The sequence below is a fragment of the Fringilla coelebs genome (genome assembly GCF_963513975.1).
Source record: "Fringilla coelebs genome assembly, chromosome: 18".
In the NCBI taxonomy this organism is placed as follows: domain Eukaryota; kingdom Metazoa; phylum Chordata; class Aves; order Passeriformes; family Fringillidae; genus Fringilla; species Fringilla coelebs.
In genome coordinates this window covers 9,106,275-9,123,883 of record NC_140044.1, presented here as the reverse complement: position 1 = coordinate 9,123,883, position 17,609 = coordinate 9,106,275, and the positions used below count along the sequence as shown (strand labels likewise).

The window sequence follows — 17,609 nt, the reverse complement described above, 5'->3', positions numbered from 1 at the left end:
CGGCAAGAATGAGCCGCTCAGTGCTTTCTTGGCCTCTCCATCCAGCAAAGTGCTGTAAACATAACAAGGCAGGCTTGTTCCAAGCCCCTGAAGTCAAGAAGCAATGCTCCTCTTGCCCTTTGGTGCTAAATATAACCCAGGGTGCTTTCCATTCATAAAATGTGAATTATGCCCTGGCCTCTGAGGGAGGAGAGCGGGTTGAGGAGCTGAGGGCTCCAGACACGCCTGATGCAGGCAGCAAAAGGCTTCAGCCCATCCTCTCACAGCCCTCCAGCTCTTCACTGAGTAGATGGGGAGGAAATGCTTTCGGGGGAAATGTGGGGGATCCTCTGTTTGGGTTGATTAAAGTATTTTCTTGTATCTCTCCCTCAGGTGCATTAGGGCTGGGGTGGATTTGCTGGGGAGGTGAGTGCAGGGCATGGTGAGTGTGGGCTGATGGGGGGGCCCAGCAGCAGCAGCACAGGGGGAGCCCCCACTGCCCCCAGAGCTGTGTAAGATATTTGAGCATTTTTCAGAAATGGGAGCAGTAGAGTCTTGTACCGCTGCTCCCAACACCTAATGAGCACATTAGGACTTTGCCACCTGCTGGAGGAATTGCTTTTGGATCCCTTGTGGATCTCCATGTGATCACCCTTCTCTCCCCCAGCCTTCTCCTCCACCAGCCCTTGGCTGTTGGCACATGCTGTAATGTTCTCCCAGTTTTTCCACAGCAGCTCCAGATGCAGAGATGTGTCTGCCTACAGCTTTTTACCCTCAGTGAGGTTCCTGTTTTGGGGAAGAAGGAATCCTATCTCCTGGTGGAGCTTAGGGAGGTGCTGTTCCCTGGGAAGCCCTGGGTGAGGATGCTGGGGACCCAAGCTCTTGTGTTCCCATGGGAGCCAGGGACAGGTACAAGCTGCAGAGGGAGCAGGCCAAGACTGCAGGCATGCCTGAGCATCTCCCTGCTGGGTGGTGTGAGGCTGTAAGTCCTCTGCAGCCCCAAATTCAGCACCTGGAGCCACAGTGAGGCATGGAGTGCACATAACAAAGCTGAGGATGGACTGCACACAGGGCAGTGCTGCATCTGAAACATTGCAGACCACAGAGAACACGGAGGTAACCCAGGTGCTGCTCCAGGGATGCCCATGTGTGCATCCTGGGGTGCTGCAGGCATGGGGAGCTGTGCTTCCCCTGCTCTCCTGCCCACTGCCCTGAGGTCAGGGTGGGTTGACTGCCACTGTAGTCTGGCTGCTGGGTTGTTTCAAACCTCAGCTCAGGACTGCCAAACCAGAAGGTTTCCAGGTACACCATGGGCCTTTGGATGCCACAGAGATCTAAATAAAGCCTTGAACGCCCACTCTGCAAAATGCTCGTGTCCAGCTCCAGGAAAGCTGGCTGCTTTTTATGGCATCTAAATCAGCAGTTTGCTGCTGATGCCAGCAGTGTGTCTAATTGTGTAAAACAACAGAGCTTGGCAGAGCCACGCCAGCTAGGGAGGAGCTGGGTTTCACACTGAAGTTTTTTCTCTCTTTTTCCCTTTTCCTTCTTAAATAACCCCATTTGGGCCTCCAATAAAAAACCAAAACATCTGGTGCTGGGTATTTGGCTGCTGGGAAGCAGCTCCTGCTGAGCTGAAAAGCACAGCAGCGATGCAGGGATTCCTGGTATGGATCAGTAACACTTAAGGTCGCATTTGGGCATTATCCCTCCTGGACGTTGAATACATGGCCTGAGGACACTGAGGGAGCTGTGGTGCCCTATGCCAGCATGCAGGTAAGTCATGCAAGTCAGTAAAAAGGCAATTGAATCAGTGAAGAGTCCTTCAAGCCTGATTTATTGATGCTCTTATGTGAGATCTCAGCAGTGTGAGATGCTGCTGTGAGAAAGAGATAAATCAGTAGATCACAGGAGCATGGTGTGCGTTCAGTGAGTGGGGAGGGCCCTTTAGCAGGGCCACCCCAAGCCCTGGATGAGCCCCCCAGCATGGCTCAGGGCTGTTCCCCTTCCCTAGGCCGGCAGTGGGGCCAAGCCTGTTCCTGCCCAGCCTGCTAGGTCTGCATGAAGAGGTGGAAGTTGGTCCTGGTAAACTCCTGGTGGATGCTGTCGAGTAATTTGTCCGAGTCCTGGGGAACATCTGAGAGGACCTGCTGCCCTGGGATGCAGCTCTGCTCTGGGGTGTAGGTAAATGTGAAGGAGCTGGAGTAGATGAGGCCATCATCCCTGATCAGCAGGAGCGGGACCGTGATGGGATAGCGCAGCCACCTCCAGTCGCTGCCGAAGGCAGAGACATCAGGGACCACACACACAAGGGACTTGGGGCTCCTGGCAACAGTGCAGGAGAGGAAAACGTGCATTAACCAGGGAAGGGCCCATGCAGGAGCAGCCAGCAGTGAGGGACTGCACTTCTCCTCCATCCTGGAGCTCAGTGTGAAGCCTCCAGCTGGCTCCCTCTCTCCTCCCAGTCTTTCACCCCTCTGCCACGGCTGCTTGGTAGTTTGCAGTTCCCTGAAATCCCTGTTGTCCCCCACGCATGGCTATGCCCAGACTGCAGCCAGGGCAGAGAGCAGGCACCAGACTCATTCCTGCCTTTGCTTGCAGTGCTCGTGCTTGCTCCTGCAGGATGGGCAGTGCAAGTGTCCTTGTCCCCAAGCTCTGCAGCCACATCCTTCCCAGATCCACCCAGCACAGCCCACACCTGGCTCTTCCCTGCCTTCAGCTCCCCTATCCACGTTACCTGTACATGGTCTCTGCTTCCACATCTCCAAACCAGACCTTGAGGTGTGCATGGAAATACTCCCCCTGCACCTCCAGCATGGCCACGTCCCCACCACCTGTGAGCTGTGACAGTCAGAGGGCATGGCAGGGCTGGGTGGGTTATGAAGCCAGACTTCTCCCACGGGCTGCTCTGCCTGTGCATCTCATTCCCACCTGAGAATGGGAGGTGCCAGGGGGGCGCGAGGGCTCAGGAGGAGGAGGCACGAGGCAGGCAGGTGGCAGGGGGACAGCTCGAGGCTGTGCCTACCTGCAGGGCAGCGATCAGCGGCACGGGGCTGACGGGCTCGCGCACGCACGGCAGGCTCTCGCTGAAGGTGTACTCCACCGTCTCCGTGCTGATGATGGTCCAGCACGAGCCGTCGTTCAGCAGCTCCCTGTTGGCTTCCTTCGGGCAGGGAGATGCCTGTGGAGAGTGTCAGAGCTCCAAACACGCTGCAGGGGAGGCGGTGGGGAATGGGGCTGGGATGCCTGGCTTCTGCCCTCAGTGTCTCGGTTCCAGCAAGTGACTGTTTTGCTCGTGGGGAAATGGGGATCAAGATTCCTTTCCAAACACCTCACTTCCAGTGTCCCCGCTAAAGCTTTGCCATGATTCTGACCTTAGTTTGGATGCAAGACCCCTCCCAGTGACATGCTCCCCAGCTTGATGCAACACAGGAGCTTGGAGAGAGGACAGCAAGCACCCTGCTCCTGCACTGCCATACCTGGAACTGGATCACCTTGTCTGTGGAGAGACACAGGTACATGCGGTCACTGCCCTGGAGCTGGAAGGCACACTTGTGGAGCTGGGAGATGGGCTCATCCACGTCCAGCATGGCATACTGCTTCATCACCTTCCGGATGATCTGTGGGCAGCAGCATCCTCAGCATGGATCCCGGTGTGGATCCCAGCATGGATCCCGGCATGGATGTCTAGCATGGATCCCCTGCATGGATCCCCTGCATGGATCCCTGGCACGGATCCCCGGCAGGATCCCTGGCATGGCTCTCCAGCATTGATCCCCAGCACGGATCCCTACCATGGATCCCTGGCATGGATCCCAGCATGGATCTCCAGCACTGATCCCCAGCACAGATCCCCACCATGGATCCCCAGCCTGCATGCCCACCATGGATCCCCAGCACGGATGCCCGGCACGGCCCCGCCGCTCGGAGCCGTGGGGCGGCGGGTGTGTGCGGGCACGGAGCTTACCAGGGGCGGCAGGGTGACGCCGGTGGCCGTGCAGACCAGCTGGACCACGGAGCCGTAGCGGATGTACCCTTCCCGCAGGGGGAACTCGCTGTGGCTGCAGCGCTCGTCGGCTGCCCGGGAGGGAGAGAGGCAGAGTCAGCCTGGGGAGATGGTTAACCCAGCTAGGCACAGGTCTGGCCCTGCTCCCGCTGCTGTTTTACTGCTTTCACTGCTTGCAGAGAGCATCATTCCCTAAGGAGCCCAGCCCGGGAGAGCAGGATGCGGATGCAGTACCTTGCAGGGAAGGAATACTGTTGGGCTCTGGCCTCTTCTAGACAATCCCTTGCTTGGATTTGTAAATCTCCAGACCAGTACAGCCCTGGTCAAGCCCCCGTGCCCTCAAAGCCAGTGGGAAACGTCCAGAGACACACCAGGAATGCCGGACAGAGGTGAGACTGAGCCAGATTCCTGCACCCCCAGGCTAATTCCCATGCCTTTTGCCACCAGGAACTGGCTTTGCAGGGCGGGAGAGCCAGGGCTGGAGGCATCAATGCCCCTCGAGCGTCCTTACCCAGGTGGAGGGTGAAGGCTGCCCACTGCCGGGCGCTGGCGATGAAGGCTCCTCCCTCCACAGACAGGTACCGGGTGCTGACGGTCTGGGAGCGCAGGCGGTTGAAGAGGGACACTTTGGAGCCCGAGGAGATGCAGACTGTGGGGAGAGGTGGCTGGGTTAGTGCTTGCCAGGACTGAATGATGTCAAGCCCAGGGAGGACAAGCCCTGGTTCCTGAGTACCCAGCAGCCAAGACCCCCCCCACTGCCTTCCCCTCTGTGTGAGTGGGGTGAGGCCCATGGTGTGGGGACCACACTGGCATCAGGGCATTACACCTCATGCTGGGAGAACCATTTGGAAGTGAGACATCACTGTGGCAGATACATCCTCTTTTGGGAGTTCCCATGGGCTTTGGGCGTAGCCACATTTCTCCTCACAGAGAAAAGCAAGGCACAATTCTTCCCGAGAATATTTCTGGGGTTCACATTCTCTGAACCTCAAAGATGGGAAGGACAATTCTTACCATTTGCTGTGCCTGTGTTTGTGCCAAAGTAGAATGCAACATGGAGATTGTTTACCCAAAGTGATGGTGTTTTGTTTCCTTGGCCTATCAAATTCTGGGCAGTGTGAGCAGTTGTGTGCAGGGTTGAGTGCTTGGCAGATTCAGTTTTAGATGTACAGAATAACACAGTATGATAAGGTAATTAATTAGCCTTCTGATATCCACGGAGTCAGATGCATCATTCTCTCCCCTCGGCAGGACCCCCACAGCATTGCAATATTTGGGTCCTGCCTGGACCACTGCAGAGCCAAGCTGTGAGCAGAGAGCATCCCACGCCGGGCTGGCACCCACCTCCCTCCCCACAGAGCCACTCACGGTCTGTGTTCTTCAGGGACTGCTTCTTCTGCGAGGGTTTGGAGATAACCTTGATGAGTTTGCTGTGGAAGGTGCCGATCTCCTGCCCGTTGCTGAAGAAGAGCTTCAGGACCAGGCGGAAATGCTTGCGCTTGTCCGTGTCCGAGATGTACAGGGCCTTGGCACAGCTGAACCCCTGCCAGGGGCACAGAGGGGCTCCCAGCAGCTCCAGCCCAGCCCTTCTCACCCTCCTCACCCTCCTCACCACCCCACAAGGACATAATAGCGCCCTTTCAACGAGCCCCAGGTTCATTTAAAGGGAGAAACGACCAGAGATGTTATTACAGGTGGAATGAAGAGCTGGGGATCAGCAGAGGCTTTATTTACACTGGGGGCAGAGTATTCCTTATGGAAATGAATGTTCATGTGTGATTTATCCCACATAACATGAGAAATCACCCTGGGTTTATGGTTTCCCTCATCCTGGCCGATATGCTGTGCCTTAGCAGCAAGGCAAGCACTGTGGACAAAGGCTCTTTCTGTGAGGTTCCTGGCCTGCCTCAGACCCCGTGCTCTTCAGGGACCCCAGATAATGCTTCTTCTCCTTTTTTTCCTCTCCAATCAAAAGATGACAGACCTCTGCTGAAGGATTTGAACTTTGGGATCAACTGGGGCATTTTTTTAAAGCTATTTATCTATAAATGAAGGACCAGGCTTTCATTTTGTGACAAGTAGCAGCGCTGCTCATCAGGAAAAGGAACCAGGAAGAGGGAGCTGTGCAGATTTTGACAGCCACAGGGCTGTCGACCTGAAAAGATGGTTCCAGAGAAAGACAGGGATCTTTGGGCTGCCTGGATTGCTGCACATGCCACAACAGGCTGGCAGAGTGGGAGTGGGGAGTTATGGCTAGGAAGAAAGAAGTTATGGAAGGAAGAAAGGCATCCTGAGGATGGGGAGGGTGTGACATCCCAGGGTGTGGGGTGATGCTGGTGACAGCCCAGCCCCTGCACGAGAGGGATCCCCACAGCCCCAGGGAGCCACAGGCTTTACCTTTGCATCGGGCTGCTCCTCAAAGCTCAGCTTCTGGGTCTCCATCAGGCTGCTGCCCATGCTGTCCAGCCCCATGTACCCACACACCCGAAATCCAGCCTCTCCCAGGTCCCTGGCTGGAAGACACAAGGAGAAGAACCTTCCAGCCCCCTGCACAGGCTCAGCCTCTCCAGGAGCAGAGCATGACCAAGCCCCAGCCCTCCCTGGGTCGGGATTTCAGGGGGCTCAGGCTTGACCAGGAAAGGAGTTTGGGGGCCAAAACCAACATAAACAGACTCACTGTCCCCTTTGCAGAGGCAGAGGGCAGCTGTCCACGGTGCAGGAAGGGAGGGAGGAGAGGTCCAGGGCTCTGCTCACCTTTTATCTGCTCCTGCTTTAACTTCCATCCCGGCCCGCTCAGGTAAACACAAGGTGGGGGGCAGAAAAACCTGCAGAGACCAGAGGGCGTTTTCTCACCACCCTTCAGAGAAGGTGCTCAGGAGGGGCTGCATGGCTGTGCTGAGAGCAGAGACCTTCACTGGGGGCACCCCTGCACCCCGGGAGGCACGTGGAGCTCAGCCAGGGGCTGGGGACCCTCTGCCCTGCACCTCCTCCAGTGCCACCGGTGGCCACGATCCCACCAGTGACAGGATGGCCCTGGGATGGAGCACAGGGAGCCTGGCACCCCCAGCTCCCCCAGCGACAGGGAGCCATCAGAACCTGCCCCTGCCTGACTGCCATGTGGGAGTTTCAGCAGGCTGGGAACAGAGTTTGCATTCACAATCAGTTCTGGAGCCCAGTGCAAATAAATCTATAGCCAGGAGTTTGGAAGCCCATTTTCCTGTGTTTTATTTGGGTTTCCACTGTCTTTGCACTTGTGTGAATGGTGTAAATTCATCCTCCATGGAAGTAAAGCACTAGCAAAGAGAACACCAGTGCAGGGGGGCTGGATATTTTGGAGCCCTGGAGGTACAAGTTTATTTAAACAACTCATCCACAGCACAGACCCCTGACTCTCATTATTAAGGAAAATGCCAGCAGCACCTTCAAACTTTAACCTGGGAGTTCTGTGTAGGTTTTCTCTCCCTTTTCAGACCTGGCATCTGATTTTCACACTCATCCCTTGCACAGGATCAGGAGCAGAGACTGATGAGAGGTCTCCCTCCTGACTGGAAGATTCAGTCCTGAAATAACTTTTCTACCTGTGGACCAGCAGTCCCTGGCAGGAGAGTGGATGTGGTGAGAACTTTGTAGGCACAGCCAGCCCATCCCAGAGCTGTCTCCTGGGATCTGGGTGGCTCCACCTTGGAGGCTGAGCTGGTTGCCTTACAGCTGTTCCATGCTGGGTAATAACGGAGCAGTATTTATATCCCAAGCATTAATGGAGGGTTAATTACATTGCAGTGCCGCAGTCTGACGTCACTGCCAGGGAGTGGCAATTCTGGAGATTCAAGCCAGAACCTCAAGGTGTTCAGTGTGGGAAGGATTTTCAAAAATAGCAGCTTTTTTGGAGACCACTAGCATTGATGGAAACGGCCCAGTCCCTGCTGTGGCCATGCTGATTTTAAGACCAGAGTTAGAGTTAAAACACCAGCCTTTCCTTCTTGGAGGGTGAGATTTGAACAGAATATTGACTTCTTTTACTTGGTCTTTCTTTACTGCTGCATGGAAAGAACCTACCCACTGGGAATGTCTAATTGGGATGGGTGCAGGGTGGAGCTAATATCTTTCTTGTGTTATTAAATTAATAGAGACTAAATGATGGCTTTGGATGCAAAGATGTCGTGAGTGAATGCATAGGGGATAATTTGCTTCATCAGCTTAGATCAGTGAAATCCAGCAAGGCTGAAATCAAGCTTTAGGTAGCTGGGTTTAGAAGTGGCTATCAGGGAAGCTGGGACCATCTCCTGTGGCAGGAGCTCTCTGGCCACAGAGAGAAACACACAACTTTACCAGGCATCATTCTGGGAAAGGCTGTGAGAGGATCACAGAAAAGAATGAGAAACATTTTTTATCTTCACTTGCTGCACCATGGGATGTTGAACATGTGGAATGTGTTATGGAGATTTGTTTACCAAAGGGTGGTTTCTTAATTAGCCCATGGTGATGGTGTTTGGATTGGAGGGCCAGTTAGGTCAACCTGTAGTGAACTATGGTATAAAAGCATGGGTTTCTTAATAAATAACAATCAGTGATAGATGGAGATTGTGTAACTTATTGCTTGGTCCTGGCCCCTTGTGCTGCCAATCTCCCACCTTTTTTCGTTGCCATAGGACTTCTGTGCCACCTTGGCATGCAGGATCAGCACTGTCTGGTCTGCTGGCAGCTGCAGGTACCTCCTCACGCTGTCCTGGAGCAGGCTGCCTTGGCACGGCTTGGGTCTGCAAGACACAATTTCCCTGGCACTGGGGCACCAGAGCCAGCTCCTGCCCAGCCCTGCAGGGAGCAAGGAGCTCCCTCCATGCCCAGCCTGACGGGGTGGGGAAGGTGGAAAGGCATCAGAAGGAACTGCAGTTCAGATGCTCTGAGAGTGGGGATGGCATTGAAAAATAGAAAGCTTGGGCAATGGAGTAACTGCTTCATCAGTTTGCCACCAAACACACACAGAGCATTTCTAAGACTTCCAGCCCCATGCAATGGTGGCTGTGCTCTAGCTGATTATTAATTGTTTTTTCAGCCTGATGTGCTTGTTGCTGTATGGCTTTTGGGTGAGCTGGGCAGTGATGCTGCTGAGCTGTGAGTGCAGCTGGGAGCTGCCATGCAAGGTGGAGCAACTCACTGGCTTCTGCAAGGGATGTTGGGTGAAAATAGCTGCATTTTTCTCTGACACCTAGGGAGCAGGTGGTTCTGCTGATTGTTTCTGCTCTATTAACTAGAAGGAGTTTCCAGACACCTGGCATTTAACTCTGCTAACTCGGGAGGCTGGGTGTTAACCAGCTGGGGAGAGATGAGGTGGGTCTGAGATGCCCTGCTCTGCCACCTGGGACACGTGTGCAAGGGGGGAGAGCTCTGGGATGGCAGCTGTGGAGGCCTTCTGTGGTGCACCACTCACTGAACAACACCAGCTCCTGCCCTGCTGAAAGCCCCTAAACCCCCTGAGTCTGGGCCAGGAGCATTCCCCGAGTTTGGAATATTTGACTGGATAAGATGAAACCAGAGGAGAAGGAAGAGGAGATGCCTGTGCAGGAGTCCCTCCTTGGCACACCTGTCAATGTGGTCACTGGGAACAGTGCTGCTACTGAGGGGACACAGCCTGGTCAATGACTCTCCTACCAGAGACAGGCAAAGCAGTGCCCAGAGAAGGCTGGGAAGCCCCAGCCACGATGGAAAACAGAGCAGAGTAACTGTGAGAGAGCATCTAGGGGCTGAGGGCAGCACTGGGGGCAAAGGGGTGACACTAGGGCCATCAGCCACGGCCACCCAAGGAGGAACTTGCAAGAGATGTGCAGGGGAGCATTCCCTTTAAACACAGTCTCTCTTCCTCTCAAATGGGGTAGAAATGGAGAAAAGTTGAGAGCATAAATGATCAGACTTGTGAAGAGAGGTAGGTGTGATCCTGCCATCACCCCAAGGCAGGCTCCTCATGCTGAGCTCCTCTGGGCTCAGAGGCCAGAGCAGGCTCCCAGGGAGGGAAGCTGCACACAGTCACCCCAGGCAACCGGCCAGAAGAGTCTGCCTGCCAGCTCTGCCCTTCCCAGTGCGATACTTTAAAAAGGCTGTGCCCCTTACAGCTTTTAGCACCATGCTGCAATTCACTTTAAACACATTTCAGTTCCAGTTTTCCCACCTTTGGATGGAGCTGATGCCCTGCTGTTGTATGAGGAAGAAAAAACACATGTCCCATATAAACAAACACACACAGTGTCTTCTCTGGGCAGTGCCATGGGGACTGACACTTTGCACTGTGCAGATGTGCTCTGCAAGGTTACTACAGGGGCAACATAATCCTTGCCCTCCTTGTTCCCAGTTCCTTATCCTAGATGTGTTAGCTGGATCACAAGTAAACATAAATCACCAGAGCCCTGCCAGAATCAGATTTACAGGCAGGGCCAGTGTCAGTGTCACCCACAGCATTAACTGCTACTCTGTGCCTGGAAAATGAACGTTTTATGGCCATTCCTGACTGCAGAGCACAGGCTGCCACCAGCCTCTGCTCTTGTGGCAGCCCCAGAGGTGCTGCCAGCACAGGGCTCTGGGCTCAGCCCACAGCACTCATGGCAAGGCAGGAGCAGCTCCTTTGCCAAGGCTGTACCTGTTCCCTCCATCCAGGTGCTGGGAGTCTCCTGCTCCAGCACCCCAGCACACTGAAGCAGAGCTTTAGCAACCACTCCAGGGTGGGTCACTTAGTCTTGCTGAAGTTTCTCTCCCCTTTCTAGCCAATGAATAGTTTATATCTTTGCACAGCCAAAGAGATCCCATAAGAAAGTTATTTAATCTTTTTCCATAGTGGCAATCTGCAGCTGTTTCACTCCTCTGCTGCCAAGCAATGCTGTGATTTCAGCTTTGATCTGCCTTTGCTATTTTTCCTTTCATATAAAAGCACTATTTGGGAATCTCTCAGCAAAACTCTGGGTTTGGTTTTGGGTTTTTACTTTTTTTGTTGGGTGGTGTTTTTTTCCTGTTTTTTTGTTTTGTTTTGTTTTTTTTGGTTTTTTTTTTTGTTGTTGTTTGTTTGTTGTTTTTATTGGTTCCAGAACAACTGATTATGATTGGGATAACTGTGAAAATGTATCAAGGAAATTGGCCTGACCCTGGATACCCTTTTACACTAATGCAGTGTTAAATTAACTAACACAGTGTTAAATGAGTACTGAACCTTGCTGGCTCCATCCAGTAGCATTTCACCCTCAGTTTGTCAGAGACAACGGGCACACAGCAGGGAAGAACCAGGCTGGGTGTGTGAATTTTTTCCTGGTGAGTCTCATCGTTCAGTGTGCTGTGTAAAATTGGGAGTATAGCTCTGGGTCCTTGTGTCTCAGCTGCAGAGTCACATGCTCCATCCCTGTCAGTGCCACCAATGCAGCCACCAGTGCCCATCCATGCAGCGTGGGGTCTCCCTGTGGGGCTCCTCTGCCATTAACCCCTTGGCAAAGTGTGGAACAGCCTGGCACAGAGGCCAGGCAGTGGCAGGGAGTGTTCAGGAGCAAACTGCCAAAAGCTGTGGATTGAGACGTGTGCTGACAGCGTGGGCAGCAGCACTGCCTGCTCTGCAGAGCCTCCTGCAGCACTGGCCCAGGGCAGGGCCAGGCTTGTGCAGGTATCACTGCTCCCTGCCACCCCTACATAATTCCAGAGGCACGTGGGTCACTGCCTGGAGCTTATTAAAGAACCTTCTGGAACAATTACCCACATGCCACTTACTGCTTGGAGGGGGAATGTGCATGCCAAGGGCAGGTAAACAGATGGGAGCTCTTCAGATTTGATGTCCAGCTGGAGGAACAACTACCTAGAAGCTTGGCTTTCTTTTCTTTGTCCCTCTCTGCAGCCCTTGCCTTCCAAATTTTGGGGCTAGATTGTGTCAGTGACGCACTCCTGAACAGTGCTTGCCATTCTGCCCACGGAGGCGACCACCCAGCATCCATCATCTGCTATAAATTGCTCTTCAGAGAGTCAAAGGGCTATTGCTAAAGCAGCTCAGTATGCCCACTTGGCTCCTTCTGGCACCTACAGCCTCCTCAGGGTTACAGAGAATTATTCACTCCTTCTGACATTTATTATATTAAATTATTAAAATGCTTAGGTTGTAGTGCAGTGTTAGTTCAGTGTCATGTTAGCAGCACCACATGGGCTGGGCTCTCACAGCTCTCACTAAAAGCTGCCTTTTCAGAGCCTGAGGTCTTGGCTGGGGCTCAGCTGCTCTCCACACAGTTGGGCATTATGTAGAAAAAGGGAGGGGGAGCAAGGGGGAATCCACCACCTTTCTCCTACACTGGTTTCTGTAAGCCTTTCCCCTTCCCTGCTCAGCCTGGCACCGCTGACCAAGGCTTTTCCTTTGCTTTAGGTCAGGCTGTGCCTCAGGAGAGGGTGTGAGTGCATTTGTGGTGCATCTCTAGGGTGGCTCTGCCCTGCTGCTCGAGGTGGGAGAGACCCAGGGCTCCCCGGGGGATTTGCAAGCCCTGGCGGGGTTGCTGCGCCCTCTCCCATGGGGAATGAGGCAGAAAAGGAGGAGTGCTCTGTGTGCTTTCCACAGGAGACACACAGCTGGACCACCTTGCACAGAGCTGTTTCATGTGGGCACACAGGGAGCCCAGGCAGGCGCCGAGAGGCTTTGGTAGGGTTGGACCCCACAGTTCCACTGCTGATTTTAGGAGAACTGATGTTTAACACCACAGCTGAAATTTATCCCTCTCCCTTCCCAGCAGCAAGTGTTTAGGGGCATCACTCAGGGCTTTGTCCTGCCTCCAGCTGGGGAATGCTGCTGGCTGTGTGGGACATGCCCTGCTCCACACATCACCTTCTGTGCGCACACCCTCGGGCAACCGCAGCAGAGAAAAAAGCGCTTTACAGGCACTGGGAGAAGCAAACTGCCCTCTGCCCTGCTGCCTTTCAGTTCAGGGAGCTCCACCAGCTCAGTCTGCTGAGGAAGGGATCTGATATATTTGGTCCCCTGGGAACGAAAGTACCCAACTCTGGAGACCAAAATACAATCCCAGCAGCTATTGTTTAAAAACTGGGTCTTCAAATCACTTCTTTATACAAGAACTGTAACTCACAGTAACAGAGTCCCCAAGTGCAGGTAGCACTGAATTGAAGTGCAGAGACCTAATTTGCTGCTTTTGCCCCCCAAAAAAGGAGCTGTGGTTTGCCTTGCTCAGGACACAGCTGCCCTGAAGCTTGCTGGGGACTTGCTGCCACAGAGGGCAACTGTTCTTCCCTCAGTTTGGGGAAACCAAACATCCTAATAAAAAATATCCATTTTAGAGGTCTGGGTTATATTTTGTGCAGATGAGGGGAGAAAACGCCTGCAGTGCTCTTGGGTATGGAGTCAAGGCAATGTTTATGCAAAAGGAAAAGCCATTAGAAATCACAGAAATGAGAAGCCTGCAGTTTCTGGCTTCCCTCATTTTTCAATACCTCCTTTAATCCAGACCAACCCAACCCACAGCCCTTGTATATGCATGGGTATTTATAAATCCTGTATTTTCCTCACTGCACACACAAGTGAAATTCAGCCTTTTCTAGGCCTGGGGGATTCATCAACCACACCAAGGGCAAACAGTGGCCAAGAGCAGGAAGCAGGAACAGCCTGTGGCAGTGAGCTCTGCAGGGAGCAGGGGCCAGCTGGGGTGGGCACCCCAGCAGCACCAACACCCCCAAAACACTCCAGTTTGATAAAACAGTATTGGCACATCTGCTAGAAAATTCAGACAGTGGGAGTGATTTACTGGAGTCCCCTTTCTCTGTTCCTCGTGGGCAAGGAGGAAAGGAAATGCTGTTAAAGCACCACTACACAGTCCTATAAAGCGCTAAAGGTGGTTCCTGCCACCACCAGATTGATCTAAGTGCTGGGAGAGGTGGGGGACTGGGAAGATCTATTCTAGGGTTTCCAAGAGGCCTCTGCTGAAGATCTCCAATGCACATCAGTTGACCTTCTTGATGGAAGCTTAACCTGAGGCTCTACAGCCCTCCAAGCTCTGCTTTGCAGTTTCCAGGCTCAAAGTCACCTCCCCACACTGCAGCCACTACCTGCTGATGTTCCTGAACTCCCAGGACACTGTAGGTCAAATGGATATTAAGCTTAGACTCTCCTTTTTCCATGAACTTTTGAGTTTATGGGGCTCCCAGGGGCATTCCCCCAACAGGAGAAGAGACAACAAAAGGGTAAAAAAAAAAAACCTTAAAAGGAGAAAACAAAAAAACAAAAAAAAACAAAAAAAAACAAAAAAAAAACAAAGAAAAAAGCAAAAGGAGAAGAAATAGATAAAAAAATAAAAAAAATAGAGAAAAAAATTAAAAATTAAGAAGTGAAAAAAAAATTAAAAAGAGAAATAAAGGGGTAAAAAAGGAAAAACAGAGAAAAACGAAGAAAAAAATTAAAATAAACCTGCTAAAAGCAGCCGGGCCCTCCGCGCCGGCGACCCCCCGGCAGTCCCGGGCCGCGCACCCTCCGGTGCCGGCTCCACCTGCGCGCAGCTCCCGCGGGGCCGCGCTCGGCGGGCCGGGGGCGGATGGGAGCCCCCGGGTCCCCCCTCCCGGCACAGGCGGCCGGACCCCCCCGCTCCCAGCGCTGCCCCGGGGCCGGGCCGTGCCCGCCCCGCCGCCCCCCCGCTCCCCCGCCCCGTTAAAGCCGGCGGGCCCCGGCGCTGCCGCCGCCCCGCACCGCGTACCTGAGCCAGCAGCGCGGCGGGGAGCGGCTCCGCGGCCGGCACGGGTGAGTCAGGGGCTCCGCGGGCACCGCCGCTCCTGCGGGGAGGACAGGAGAGGAGGAGGGTGAGGAGGGTGCGGGTGAGTCCCGTCCCGGTGCCGGTGCCGGCCCGGCGGGGCCGTGCGCGGCGCCGAGCGCTGCCGCGGAGATCGGCACCCTCCGAGGGGGCTTTTCCTTGGAGCGGGGCTGGCAGGAAGGGGAGCGGCGATCCTGGGCGCCAGGAGCAGAAAGCAAAGCCGGGAGGAGGGGAAGAGCATATCCTTCGCCCCGAAGGGTTTTTCCTCCCGTCCGGGGCTGGAGCCTTCCCGACCCCCGGCCGTACGGGCTTGGCCCCGCGGCGGTGCCGGGGGACGTTCGGTGGGGCAGCCGGGGCACGGGATCCGCTCGGTCCCGCGGCGCTGTGTGAGCGATGTGAGCTCTTCCCGCTGCCGGGATGGCTCAGGCTGCCTGCCCCGCTCGCCTTTTGCCTACCTGTCGGGCAGGTCCCTGCTTATACAGCCGAGGATCTCTTAGCAGAGAGTAATAAGGTCTGGTACACCTGGGCAAGGCGTACTGAGCAGCAGGAAATCGAGATCCTGCAGAAAGATAAGCTCAGAAGTGTACCCTAAGTTTGTTTCTGCACGACTGGAAAATTGCATCTGTGCATACTCGTTTGCACAAGCAATCACCCACCTTCGGCTTATCATTCCAACTGTTTCACAGGATAAAATTAGCTTTGGGCACTTCTGTTCCAAGCAATTACGTGGGAAAACTTGTTTGGAAAATCAGATTATTCTGCACTCATCGTGTTTGTGTGGACATGCACTCGAGTGAGCTGAGCAGAGCTGAGCAGATAGACGCTGTGGTGGTATGTGCTCTGCTGGGGTTTCACAGGGACAGCCTTTGCTGTGGAGCAGAGCTGCTGAATGCATTCAGGAGGCAGGCTGCAGAGTGGTGAAGGAGGCTGGCAGGGAAACGGGACAGTCCTGTGTCAATGGAAGCCACCCTGAGTGCAGTGGGACTGAGGGGAGCAGGGGGCCAGGAGAGGGACCTGTTCTCAGCCCCAACTCTGAGACAAAGCCTGGGGTTTGGCCTCTTTTGCTTAATCACACTGGATTTTTGCTTCACTTGAACCCACATTATTTATAAACTTATTATGAAGTTCTCCCTTTGGGACCCCTCCCTGTGGGACCCTCTGTAGCATCTCTTGATAGTAAAGATTTTTATTTTTTCAAGGACAGGAGCAATTAATCCCAGGCTGTGAATGTGCAGGTTCTCAATAACAAGTAGAAACTGCATTTCACAAGCATATTCTTGCAATCTCTGCAGGAATTCATTAGATTGCTGTTGATATCAGCAAAAAGCTATTGGTGGGCAAATCTCTCAGGTCTCAGCCCTGATCTTTGCCACCAGAATATGGATAAATTCAGCCTCATCCAAAATGCAAACTTCCCTCTTGAAACCAGGCGACAGATCTTGGTGTTTGCAGTAAAACAACGCTGTTCATCAAAGCAGGCAGGCATTGCTGCGTCCAATGGGAAAAAGCTGTTGCTGATTTTTGTGGAAGTTGTAACTTTCATTTGTTGTTGAAGAATTAAAGAAACCATATGTGCTCAGTACAAGATGGGCTCAGGGGCTGCCCTGGTTGGTGGCTGTAGCAAACAGAGGAGCTGTGGCCAACAAGGCAGCCTGTTGTAGGAAATCTGTGGTCACAGAAGATGTTTGTGCTCCCATTGCTCATAGCATAGCGTTTCCCTTGAGGTTGGCATTAGGGGTTAAAGGTTTTCAAGAGAAGTCTTTGTTTAAACATCTTTAAAGTTTCCAATAGGGGCCCCTTTGTTCGCTCTGGAGCAGCGTGCCTGCCTTGTTAAAAACTCAGCACTCATAAAATGCCATTTACAAATGTCTGATGAATAGGGCTGAAATATGGAGGGGAGATAAATAGAGTTTGTACCTACACACACACACGGGACTTACAGACAAGCCCTACTGTGAGGGAATAAATGGGACCTAGAAAAAACACAGAAAAAAAAAATAGATGGAGTGGTGCTTATAAAGAAACTTATAAAAGTCAGCTACTCCCCCTGCACCACTTGGGCCCTTTCGTGCCAGATGTCTCCTCCAGCCGAGCCAGGAGGCTGAGTGGCTCCTGACACTTGTCATTGCCTCTCAGCAATCCTGTTTTCTCCACTTTGGGCCCAAACAGTAGCAGATTGAGCACCTGGGCTCCATCAGGAGCTCATGGAGCTGCCATAAGGGCTCTGCTGATCTGCTGGCCATGGGGATCCTGACTCAGTGCTGTCCATTGCCTGCTGTGGGCTGGTGAGCATCATCCCCTTGTAGGTACTCACAGCACAGATGTACCTTTGGGTGCCAGGTATTGTTTTCAGCTCTTAGAAGGCTTTGGTTCTTTCCTGCCTTGGATTAATAAAAAGGGTTTTAAACCAGCTCTGCTAAAGCAGGAGAGGGTAGAGGTGTGTGCTCAGGAGACTCCAGAGACTGGTTCACAGCGCTGGCAGCGTTTCCATGTGGGGTGCTCCAGACTGAGTCTTATCCTGTGCCTGAATCTCTCTTGGTTCTCACACAGCTTGTCCTTCCTGGCGTTTCTTACTGGAGTCAGAATCCATCTTCCCCACCAATATTCTGTCTTGCCTGTCTGTCTGCAAACTTCTGATCCTCTCAGTTGCCTGCTTGCACACGAGTTCATCCCTAGCCTGGTCCCTCTGGTGCCCCTCAGGGAAATCCACAGGGCTCAGCTGCTGTCCCTTGCAGAGAGGTGGCAGTACCTTGGTTTCTCTCCAGACTTCAGCTTTTCTGTCTCTGGGCTGTGTTGTGCTTTCCCAGTGTGTAAATTCAGGGTCTTTGAGTGCAGTGTGTGGACCCATAGGAGTGCATGCTCTATGGCAG

The 17,609-nt window shown here is 53.4% G+C and overlaps 2 protein-coding genes across 2 annotated transcripts in view; one reads left to right on the top strand and one right to left on the bottom strand.

Moving 5' to 3' along the window:
* Positions 1–2,027: 2,027 nt before the first annotated feature.
* The window catches only part of RBPJL (recombination signal binding protein for immunoglobulin kappa J region like), a gene marked incomplete at both ends in the record, with an annotated part of 19,150 nt that continues 3,568 nt past the window's right edge, over positions 2,028–17,609 (bottom strand). The window contains 11 exons of the mRNA XM_084217995.1: positions 2,028–2,301; positions 2,714–2,817; positions 3,002–3,157; positions 3,456–3,596; positions 3,944–4,053; positions 4,494–4,631; positions 5,351–5,525; positions 6,380–6,495; positions 6,737–6,807; positions 8,614–8,739; positions 14,686–14,761. Coding sequence (XP_084074121.1) covers positions 2,028–2,301; positions 2,714–2,817; positions 3,002–3,157; positions 3,456–3,596; positions 3,944–4,053; positions 4,494–4,631; positions 5,351–5,525; positions 6,380–6,495; positions 6,737–6,807; positions 8,614–8,739; positions 14,686–14,761 — 1,487 coding nt within the window. The remainder of the gene's footprint in view (positions 2,302–2,713; positions 2,818–3,001; positions 3,158–3,455; positions 3,597–3,943; positions 4,054–4,493; positions 4,632–5,350; positions 5,526–6,379; positions 6,496–6,736; positions 6,808–8,613; positions 8,740–14,685; positions 14,762–17,609) is intronic.
* The window catches only part of MATN4 (matrilin 4), a 16,442-nt gene continuing 12,894 nt past the window's right edge, over positions 14,062–17,609 (top strand). The window contains exon 1 of the mRNA XM_084217994.1: positions 14,062–14,729. The gene's annotated coding sequence lies outside the window, so the exon portion shown is untranslated. The remainder of the gene's footprint in view (positions 14,730–17,609) is intronic.